Source organism: Apostichopus japonicus, chromosome 4 (assembly GCF_037975245.1).
Source record: "Apostichopus japonicus isolate 1M-3 chromosome 4, ASM3797524v1, whole genome shotgun sequence".
Classification (NCBI taxonomy): Eukaryota; Metazoa; Echinodermata; class Holothuroidea; order Aspidochirotida; family Stichopodidae; genus Apostichopus; species Apostichopus japonicus.
In genome coordinates this window covers 11,685,414-11,698,109 of record NC_092564.1, presented here as the reverse complement: position 1 = coordinate 11,698,109, position 12,696 = coordinate 11,685,414, and the positions used below count along the sequence as shown (strand labels likewise).

At 35.9% G+C, this 12,696-nt stretch overlaps 1 protein-coding gene across 1 annotated transcript in view; it reads right to left on the bottom strand.

Moving 5' to 3' along the window:
* LOC139966453 (complex III assembly factor LYRM7-like) overlaps nucleotides 1–11,469 on the bottom strand; it is a 71,619-nt gene extending 60,150 nt beyond the window's left edge. Inside the window, exon 1 of the mRNA XM_071969465.1 lies at nucleotides 11,431–11,469. Coding sequence (XP_071825566.1) covers nucleotides 11,431–11,454 — 24 coding nt within the window. The 5' untranslated portion in view covers nucleotides 11,455–11,469. The remainder of the gene's footprint in view (nucleotides 1–11,430) is intronic.
* Nucleotides 11,470–12,696: the final 1,227 nt, after the last annotated feature.

Sequence of the window (12,696 nt, the reverse complement as noted above, 5' to 3'; positions counted from 1 at the left end):
AGTTGTTGTAAGTCGTTTTATACATAATATGGAAGTTGGCTTATGAATTTATCATGATTATATTTTCAAGTGAATTTGACACCATCATGAGAGGTGTGTTGTTTATCAATGATTGTGTCTCGAACTACGACGACGGTATATGAGACTGTTCGACCCATAGGAGGGTCACTTTATTGGAATAGAAAAAAAGGGCGGTGGGGGGGGGTGTGTGTTGGAGATAATGTCTTTCTTTGGAGAGGACAACAGCTGCGTATGTTTTTTTTTTCTTTCTTTTTATTCTTTTTTTGCGTTGCCTGTAATTTGTTAACTTATTTATAAAATCCAACTTATTTTGAGAGAAGGAAACCAGCGGAATGGCGGAAGATCACAGGGAGAGAAAATCGTTTGTTTCGTTTGCAATAAATACTGTTAAATTTAAACTTGAATCCTTTGTCATGATCCATTTTACTATAATCTGTTTACGAAATAGTATTTCTATAACCTATACATAATAGAGCGAATCAACATTCTGTAAGTCTTTATATTAAGTGTTTCCATATATTGAAGACACGTATTAGCCGGTATAGGCCAACATCTAAGTTATAAGTATGTGTACATAATATATGTGGTATGGAATACACACACACGAGACGTTCTAGCTTGTACATCCACTATTCAACACAAAGTATTCCGGCTGTGTCCTCTATCAAACAGCAGTTGGCACAAGAAATTGTTGCATAGGAAGGAGGGCAGGAGGTGGGAGGGGGGTGTTGATGCGCACAGACGAAAATTACAGTTTAACTTGTTGTACCTAAAACATACAAAAATACCCATACCCACCCATACCCCAACCCCATCTTAGCTTCATCCTCGTTGGCTCCACTGTAATTCGCAATACGAAAGACTAAATACATGATGGGCTATTTATGATAGCAGCTGGTGACCATTCTAGCAGAACTTCACGGATGGTAGACTTACTTCAGCATGGCTGTGACGTCTACGTGTAAATGCTGAAGTAATCTTTGAGTTGAGAGGAGTGGAATGCTGATATTAATACATGTGCTGGTATATTTAACGTCGTGCATAGCCTATCAAGGAATTAATAACAGTCTTTGTATGCATTGTGCAGACTGCATCTAATTATGACTATACGTACAGGGAATACAAAAATGGGTTAAAGAACATTTCATGAAAGAAAATCAAATGGCGACCTTGACGTTTAAGCTTGTACGGTTACATCACACATGCCTTCAGTAGGCTACATTATAGTATATTGCATATACCATATAACGGTTTAAAAACCGAGGCTTGCCCCGTTCCATTATTGAATTGAAGCAAGCGTAGCGTGCTTCTTGCCTGGATCCACTATACGTTATGCTTTGACTGAAGATATTCATGCTCTCTTCAAGGGTGCAATAAAAGCATCCAAGTATACCTCTTCTGGCCTGAAAGGGTGCAATCAGTGGTTATATAATAAACTTGTGCTAACAATCAAGACGAACAGTCGCGCAGACAGTCGCAGCGTATATGCAAATTAAGTAACTTAAATCTGTCGCGAACGTGTTCTGTTTTACATGTTTCTTGAATATACCATTCTTTCAGACTAATTATAAAGTGATTATTCTACGAGCCGGGTCTGTGACTGAAAACACATCCTTTGAACTGAAGAAAACGTGAAAGCAAAACGTTTACCTTGCAAACACACAAATAAGCTCTATGTATAGCGAACCTGAATAATGTAAAGAAGCAAGTTCCATCATGTTTGAAATAAAATAAATTAATCGAATCTTTAAAATACGTTACACTGATCTTTATTTTTCATTGGTAGAATCCACCTACAAATAAAAGATACGACAGTTGTGCAGCCACAACTGTAAAAACGTTCACGAGAATAACCATAGAAAAGTTCTATGTTTGTAATGAGGGAAGGGGGCGAACGCTACCTTCAGTCTTAATATACAACTTTCACTGATCCTGCAGTATTAAACACACACCAACACACCCCGCACAACACGCAAGCACATAAACTAACATTTTCGTAGAATGACAACGACCGTGCACTCATTGTATAGAGGAATTGTATGTATATTATATACAGGGTCATAATGTAGTGAGCATGTTGAATGACTCACAAAATATGCTTTACAAAAGAAATGTAAGGAAATATTTTATGTTTCAATACACCCCCCCCCCCTCCTTCATGCGACCTTTGAACTATTCCGGTGTTTACAGGATGATGGGGCTGATAAAGCGATATTATTATGTAAAATTTGGAAGTTGCTTTACACTTGACGATAAATCCATAAGACACTATGGTTAACCTATGTGTACATGTCTAGAACCAGGCTAGAATATACAGTGTTGAAGAGGTATAGTATTACGTACTGCTGTGAATCTGAGAGTTAAGGTGCATAGGGGGAGGGGAGGTGGGGGGTTGACAGGGGCGCGACCACGGATACTACTGGAGGTGGGGATATATCCACTTCCCTCTTTGACAGACAGAATAAATTAATAACAATAAAATCCTAGCGTATGGTACAGGCATATGTAACATGTATGTTCGGAACAACCTATAGCATGCTAAACAGTCCAACTTCTTCAACATTGTATCACAAGTTGCAAAATATAGCCCGGTTTTGCATTTTTAAGCACCTTCCAATTTGTCAACATGTCTCAAATTGAGGTGGGGGCTGGAAAGGGGGGGTTGGCAATCCTCGTACACATATGGTAGTTGCGCCCCTAGTGATTGTTAACATGAATGTTAAAAGAATTTTGCAGTTCCAGTAAATTTATTTATGACAATGTACCAGGAGACTATAATCCGACCATTATTCTGATGAAAGGTTTTTTTAGTTCCCACCGTACATACCGTTTTCGATGAGACATCCGAAAAATATTTATTCGTTTTGTTCACCGAAAGGTAACTTGAACCAAACAAGTGCGATCCCTAATAGATGCACATACCAAAGAAATCTTTGTGTGTGTGCGTGTATATGGGGGTGCGTGTGTTCGTGTGAAAATTTCATTTCATTTTCTTGTTAATTTCAAATAGCATGAATACATCGAAGACTATCAATACGTTCTTTAGGGCCGGATTAAGGGCTACTGATAGCCTAAACACCGCCCAACAATTGACCCCTCCATTGTTTAACCGAAAATATATTAAGACTCAATAAGTGCTGAATGTGAAATAAACTCTGTCTTGGATTCGACTAAAGTTGAGTTTGGCAGTGCAAGAATTAAGGGCATGATAGCTAGAGGAACTGAGGAACACCTGTGAAAACAGAAAATCGAAAAATTACCCCCCCCCCCCCAATAAAAACATCTTAATTTACATATAAGCACAAAATATGACCGGGATGAAGTATTAAGCAATATTTCTTATACGGTTCCCATCTGAATATGTAATGTGTGGCCCGTCCATATATATATATATGGATTATTATCGAGTGTCCTCGGCGATGTCCCTTAAAGTGACGTGTATATTGCATCATTGCAGGCCGACACGCCATCTTGAAAGAAACATAATATGAACAGTGCATGCCATATGCTGTTCAATATAGTTTCCATGTTACAATCGTCATAACGACAGCTGAATGCGATATGATTCATGCTACCGACATAACAGGTTTATGCGGTATAACGTACAAACTATCACCAGTTGAGTTCAGCCATGCTCATGACACTATTTCACGATGACAATAAAAACAAAAATGGCACGTGAAATATTTTGCAAAGTACTGCTTTCTACCTAAAAGTGTCTTCTCCATGAAAACGCATAAGCACACGTCAAAAGTATTAAGTATAAAGAACCTTTAATTAACTTGAAATGCACTTCTCTCGGATGCGCTCTTCTGAGTTTTGAAGCTAAATATTAAATGAGATTTCGCCCTCTAATATCAGTTGTTGAGTGAAACCGTCGCCGTCAATAAACCAATAAACTGTGACAAAGCTTTAGTCAAAATTGGAATATCATATCATACAATATAGTCAACAATTTTTGTCTTTGATGCGAGTAGAAAATTTTTTTTTTCTTTCTTCTTTCAAGATGGCAGTATACACAGTGCCTTTCTTTCTTGATGCGCTATGCTTCTTAAAATAATTAATGGGTTGGATTCTGTGAGAATTGACAAATTCTTTCTACTACAGCAATCAATATCATTTTAAGATGGCCCATTGTTACTCGAAACACATGATTTGGTAAAAATACAGTATATAGTTAATTATTATTTTTATTATGAATAGAATCTACAGGAACCATCCAAATGTTGCCAAATTGTTGAAAAATGTGACATTACTTAACACTATTTATTTGAATCATAATTCTGCAATTTGACAAATGAAGAAAATATATCTTTGTTATTTGAATAATGCTATCAATCATATCAAGCGTACCTGAAGATCATGAACGATTTCATAATTAATAATTAAAACACTGACGCGTTATACATATTTCGGTGTTGCCGATGACTGTCTTTGAGGATGTACCTCGCAAATAAACTTTCACTCCCATCATGTAACTATATACTATGTACCGGGTTATACAGTAATACAGCTTGCCATGCATTGATCAGGCATTGTGAACATTTAATACAACGGTATGCACAGAGCAGAATTTATTATATTAAGTGCGGGTACAAGCCGTCTGTCGCTTGGTATAAGTGTATGACATATATGAGTGCAAGGCTTTAAGCGCGGAGATATCTTACTTCTTCTATTTGCAATAGTATATATTCTCGATATCGAGTTTAAGTAACCCATTGATGTTTTGTTTGTGAGTACAAATCCATGGTTTGATTACGAGTAAAAATCCATGGGTTTGATTGGGAGTACAAATCCATATTAGGTTGATCATGAGTTCAAATCCATGGTTTGATTATGAGTAAAAACCCATTGGTTTGATTACGAGTATAAATCCATTGGTTTGATTACGAATACAAATCCATGGTTTGATTGCGAGTACAAATCCATGGTTTGATTGCGAGTACAAATTTATGGTTTACTTACGAGTACAAATGCATGGTTTGATTATGAGTACAAATCCATTGTTTGATTACGAGAACATGCATCTATTATTCCTAGAATTACACGAGTAGGCCTATGGGAAAAAGGACTCGACACACGTGTATAGATACCAATAAATTTAGCATGTAGCGATGTAAGATTAATATTTCATCGAAGCCATATTACCTCCCTGACCTAACCTCAAAATTTAAACTGAAAACACATTTCAACGAATCTAAACCACACGCTATAGGTCTACAACCGATATATGTGTGTGTGTTTTAGCCTTGCGGACTTCCTTCTTTCCCCCCCATTTTGGGACAATAATATCGGGACGGTCAAGGAAAACATGCTTCACTAGCTCAAGATGGAAACGAGGGCAGGTAATTATGTCGGAGCACTCAAGTGGAATCCAAGCAAGGTGAAACAGGCTTTCCATGACTTTAAAATTGATTGAAATCGTCGACCATTAAAGGCTCTTGGAGCTAAATTAAAAGACTTGATCGTTTGCCTGCATGGTTGTTCCCAATCGCCACCGTAGTGTCGTATACGTGTTTGCCTCGTTAATGGAGGCTTTCTGTGTATTGTGTACTAAGCTTTTATGCAGCGGTAAACTTTAAATAGACACTTCTTGGGAGTTAAATATTCACAAGGATCAAGTAACAGCCAATTTGTGATTTATTCATGAGAAATGGTTTAAAATCGAAAATGTTGAGGGTATATATAAGAAGCGGGCAAAGCACTTTTTGATTCAACCTTGAATTGACGTGTTGGCACTAAAATATGATAAATTTTAGAGAGATCTGTCTTGGTGCTGAAATAATGTGCATATGAAGTCGAAGCTGTAAATGATTTGGCTGGATATTTACCATTGAATGGTAACGACGTCGGCTCTACAAAATATTTATGAAATACCATCAACGAAAAATATTTCGACTTCGACTGTCAAGCAAACCCGATATATCAGCCTAGCGGAAATTGTCAAAATATTATCAACAGGTATAATATTTCGATCAATTTGGAAACAGTCACAATAACGTCATATATATATATATATATATATATATATATATATATATATATATATATATATATATATATATATATATATATATTACTCTAATATTACGACTACGGTCGTGACTAATATCAGTTATCTTGTCGTTTTTAGAGATGATATTGTTTGTTGTTGACAAGTGCAAACCCGATCTCTTCCATCATATGAACTCATGTATATATAGTGCGTTTACACTAGCGGATCATTTGCAACCCAAAACGATCGTTAAATAGCAATATTAACAAATTAAAATAGGTAACTCTAAAACATATTTCAAAAAATAAGAAAACCGAAAGTTTTAATGAGCAGATGAGCAATCACTCAGCACGTGACAGGTAGATTTGAAACGTTACAACATCATGCAGGATTGGAGGGTCAAACTGACCGAAACAATCCAGCCATGAATTGAAATATACATAACCAGAAGAACAGAAATTGTAGACAATAGTACACACATTGGCTGTAAGATGTATGTACCTTCTCCCTCTACACCCTAATCACACACGTTTCTAAGTAAAGCAAATTATAATTTCATTTATTTCCAGTTATATCATGCATAACGGTCAAGTATATATCTTGATACAACAAGATGTATAACAATAATGTAACCTATTGTCAGCTTCATGCACGATGTGTATGAACTTTGAACACTGTGTTCGAAGGGCTTTTATTCCATATTTATTGTTTTAATATTCATTTAACGTGTACTGCTTACGATCATTTATAACATTCTATATGATATTCATATTATCGAATATGTTGTTTTGTTTATGCATCCACTTTTTGGAGGGGGCAAGATCATCAATTTTTGCCTAATTTTTCACCGTTGAGGAATATGCAGTGACCCCCCCCCCCACCAACTCCCCTCCGTTCTCTAGGATCGATGAATCTGCCGTCAAGTAAACCAGAGGTATGATGGGGTATAAGGGCTTATTTCAAAGCCCACACACGGACCCCTACATAGGAATCGGCTTCACCAATCCCATGGTCATACCCCTCCTTTATAAAATCCTTCATTAACCTCCGGCTCATCCATATAGTATACCCCTACCTAAATCAGTGAGGGGATTTTATAAATCCCCCCACCCACCCTCACCCACAATATTTGAAATCCTGTGCACGCTACTGCCTGGTTAAATCTTTGCGGGTCTTAATAATACACGGTACACTTTCCTTGGGATAAATTGGTGAATTTGACTAAAAAATTTAAACTCCATTACACGTATTTCTTTGGGGGGGGGGGGGGGGAGAGGAATAAGTCATAATTCACCATTGCAATGCTTATCTCATTCCCAATAGTTCAAGATTCCACGAAACATTAATTTTAATACCATTATGACATTTTACAAAGTCTTGACCTATACCAGCCCACCCTTCCCATCCACTCATCAGTATACTCCAGCAAATCCCAAGAACAGACAGAAATGAAACAGTAACATACAAGAGCAAAACTAGCTAGCACTCTCATATGCTAAGTGTCTTTTGAAATGATGACTCTCGTAGTCCTATTTATTATAAACTGGTAAAGCTAAAACCGTATGGTTTATTTACATCAGACGACAAGATTATCATCCAGAAACTGTATACGTTACATTTAATCGGTTGCATTATTGTTCAGTGTCATCAGTGTGTAGCTTTCCGTTATCTTATCAACAGTTGATTTACGAAGAATTTACACTTATATCTTTTACGGAGACCTCTAAAGGACATCTAATATGCTCTGCTTATTACGAGTAAGAGGTTTAGGACAGCATTTGAATATTCGACTTTCTGATTTATAAAGTCTAGATAAGATAGCTTCTTGCCATTTCGACATGTCTGTACATTTTGTCATATCGGCAGGGCATAATAAATAACGTTGCCATGTCGACACGATGTCTGGCAAGTATCTTGTAATGCCCATATGACGTAATCAGTTCTCAGTCTCGTCATGTTGATATGACGTAGGTTGACTTTTTCGTCCTCTTGGTATGACGTCATAAATAACCTTACCATGTCGACAGAACGTCTGACAAGTATCTTGTAATGTCCGTATGACGTAATCAGTTCTCAGTCTCGTCATGTTGATATGACCTGGCTTAACTATTTCGTCCTCTCGATATGACGTCATAAATTACATTGCCATGTCGGGGTAGTGTCCGATAAAAAAATCTTGCTCTACCAAAGTGACGTCCCGATAACATTGACCAAACTGTATCCTTGCATGTTCCACCCAGACTTGTAGAACAGCTCATGAGTATACAAATTCAAATCCGATTGGTATGTGTACGATATATATATAAATATAAATATATATATATATATATATATATATATATATATATATATATATATATATATATATATTATGTTACGATACATATATATCATATTCCCACAATACCCTCAAGTACACCAGTACGAGTACATATCGAAACGGTCGAGTACGAGTCCAACCTACTACGCTAGAATGCCATCACATGTACGGGCTCACTACTACAAGTCATGTTCTTACCTCACTACACAATAAAGACGTTCATCTAGTATGATATCAAAGCAAAAGAAATTGATGACTTGATAACAATTTTGTTGAATCCATGAAGGTTATGTATACATGTGAAAATACAGGAAAGAAAAGAAAAGATAAAGAAAGGAAAGGAAAACAGGTTAAAGAAACAGTCTATTAATATATTTAACACTCATAGATATTTTAATTATGCCAGCTAATAAGGAAACTGTTTTAATCTTAATAACAATATTTAAAGTAGGTCTGCGCTAGTCCATATGAAAACCTAGTAACGTTATCAATATTTCGTTAGTTCTATATTTTATGGCTCATTTACCGTTTCCGTGTTCACTGTCAGTCACATGTTTTGTTATTCCTTTTCACGAATTCATTGTAATAATTTTTTAAAGTCATGATTATCGTTACTCTGTTATTTGAATGCCAGTTTTGATTCAGATCACATGCAATACAACATTGTCCTTTCTGTATTACTTTCAATTGAACTCCATGATTTTATTAATTACCGGTAATTTAATTCTAATAACAATGGCGCTTAACGGCTTCCATACAAAATGGTTTCCTTAAATACGCTTTTCATGACGTTGTAAGAAATTTTAATTAGGAGATGCAGGAAACTTTCAGCACAGCCAATAACAGTTTGTTGATGTCGATTACTCACGCAATACTGCACTCTTAACTCTACTGTCAAAGATTAATTAGAAATAACAAAATAACTCTAGGAAATGTTTGTATATTGAACGAAATAAAACATATTTTGGCCCAATAGTAGGCCTAAGTTTGATATAGACATTCAATTTTTAATTAAAATATGTGAAATGTCTAATTGAATACTTTTTTAGAAGGCAAAATTGATGAGGAAATTAACTTTAACTTTGATGTCTTATAGTGCTCGTTCATTCATTGTTTGCTAACTTTTAAGCACTTACCGAGGTGGTTATGTTTAAGGTGTTACAACAGCAATGTATCAGAGGTCGAAATCATTTTCAAAATTAATATCGACTAAATGATGTCTTTGTGTCGGGTTGTGCTAGTGCGTCATGATTGTAACAGAATATTTTAACATTTTAACATATAAATTTAGGACACCGATTTGGTTACAACTATGTAGTAGACCGTATATATATATATATATATATATATATATATATATATATATATATATATATATATATATATATATATATATATATATATATATATATATGTAATGAGTCGTAGGAAGGTCCAGAGTCTTCACTCTTTAGTTTATATTGCGTATATTCTGAAAAATGAGACCACACCATCCTTTAACTTTCCCATGATATCACAGACCCCCATCATCGAACTCTTCATCTTTCCTTAAGCATATTATAAAATGATAGTACACATAATTATAATGCAACTCCATACAGTACACATTGTGTTCAACTACAACATTGACAACATTGAAGTAAATATTACGAAAGTCGTTTTAATATAAGTGCGACTGAATCATTGTACATGTTAACATTTCTGACGTCACAAAACATCCACCCTCCTTCTTCCCTATCATGATGGTCGTATGGTCGTACATCCAACCCTCCTTCCTGATAATACAAGAGAAAACAAGTCTCTGTCTCCTGTTTCTACTTTAAGAATGAGCGGTTTCTTGTTTTTAATTAATTTAGAGTGGTGACTTACTCCATACTCTAAAACCGAAGGGGAAAAAACTAACCTTTTAGATTAACTTTTTCATTCTTTAACTCTAAGAGAGAATATGTTCAAGTGAAAATGATATTGAAACTTTCATTAAATTTTGAAACGACCTTTTTTTTTAGATATGAAAATCTTAAACCAAATAAATGATTATATAAACTTTGCTTGCTGATGAGAATAATAACATCACAGACGGGGGAATGGTCCGTATATCGTTAAGTGTAGAATTATAAACACTATACATTCATCTTATTCCCCAGACCGTTTAATATATATCTCGTCGGATCTCTGATGTCTAAACACTATACCTGGACTACAGTGCTTGATCTTTATACATATTCTCATAATTTATACCTGTCAATAAATTTACAACATATATATAGTAAGACAAGCCAAGCTCTATAAAATAGCCTAACTTTATCTGTAACTCCTGGTAACTGTACACCAAGGGACTAAACATCATACCTGTATATGACTTGTGGATCATGCAGCGTAAAATTGTCTTAGTAATTATGAAGTCACGGGTAACTTCACCTTAAACCATATATCATCGTTATCCTCGTCTTATTACATGCTTATCTTTCCTCTCCTATTTTTGAAGAAAGTATAAAGAGTTTCATTATCCAGCGACCATATGGCAGACAACATAATTTCTCAAGATGCATTTATTTAGGGAGGGGTTCAAACTATGCTGCGACGCATGCATTTATATAGGCATATATCCTAACATACAGCGATATAATACTAGTTGAAGCCTATGCAACTATAGTCTTCATATGTTATTCGGTACTATGTTGCTTTTTAGAAGCAGAAGTTACAGCATATATAGAGCTACCTAACTTGTTAGCGTAATTTGTACCTGTTATTCGAACCTAGCTACAGTGTGTCCACAGCATGTCATATGACCAGTTACCATACCAACATGTATGCATGGAATGCTATGTACAAGCAATTGGAATGAAAAGTGCTGGTATAATTATATCACATAGGAAAGCGCCCTATACAAGCTATTGTAAAAAAAAAAAAAAGATATAAGAGCGAGGGTATCTGTTTGTGTTCTGTGCTACCAGAATATGTCGCTGTGTATTATATCTTGGTTTGATGGATATCCAGTGAAACCGTACATATTGCATGAGAAGGCAGCCTCGTAAATAATCTCGCTAGATAATTAACTGTAGATACCGTAACGTGCTAGCGACGTGTGACTTACTTGGCAATATACCACATCGATCATACAGGTTGTTCCCCCGGAGTAACTGGTAGTAATAAAGACAACAGAAAACATATGTTTTAAAGATGTATACAATTGTATGATATAACGGTAGACGACAGTTGCAGTGTAATTGTCTTTGAGTAAAATTAGAAAAAAAGAAAGTGTCAAACTTCAGATCAGAGAAGTTTCATGCATATCTGCTTGCTACTATGACAAATGATAAGAATAAAGAAACCCTAAAATGAAAGTTGAAAAAAATTCTTTCAACAAAATAGTTGCCTTACTGGAACAAAATTCAGCACAAAATTTTTGTATATTTAATATCAGGAACCCCCCCCCCGACCGCCCCAATCAACCCATCGGCAAAGCAAAAATCGAAACAATGCAAAATAAAATAAAAAGATGCACAATAAAAGTAGTATAAATCAAAATTGTTGCAAACTGCTTATCCACTAAAGAGCCTGTGTAAGAGAATGTGTAAAAGTAAGTGGGCCTGACGTTTCGATCCTAGCAGTATCTTCCTCAGAGGCTGAATGACAAGTAACAGTAACAGAAGGGACATTAAAAGAAGGCAGCATTTTACCACAAAGCATCCGTAACCGGTACATGTTCTGTCGCCATTGTACAGCACAATGCAAAATGATTTTCAAAACATCAAAACGATCCTTAAGTTTAGTGCTTAATTTCACTAAACTGAAAGGTTTCGAAGCAACTTCGTTATTGCGTGCCTTGTTTAGCACTCGCAATTTAATCGATCCCGATAAAGTCCATATAGATTATGTGATTATGATAATATACGCCCCCCCCCCCTTAAAAAAATGTAAAAAAGAAAGAAAAAAAAAAGGTCATCGCGGAACTGGTAATATTTAGGCTTTGACTTAAGTAAGGTTGGATGTTCGGTTCCAGATGTCATTTACTCTGTTTCAGTAAAATTACCGTCAATAAAGCTACGGTACGAGAAGAGTGTGTGTGTGGGGGGGGGAGTAGAGAGGTGTGGGGGGGGGTGGGGGAGGTAGGCAGAAGAATCATGAACTCAGTTCCATTTAAGAAGCAAGCCAGAGATGGGGCCGAAGAAGTCGCGGCAACCCTTGTTGTTGATCCTTCCTTAGTTTAAAACCTTGCCTGAAACTTTAAAATACACCCATGCCAATTTATTCGTCCATAACTTTTCTTGCTATACGGTTATTCCTTACAATGACCCCTTCTCAACAACTTGGCCAACTTTGCTCTGTTCTCAGACGGACTTATTTCTTTAATTATTTT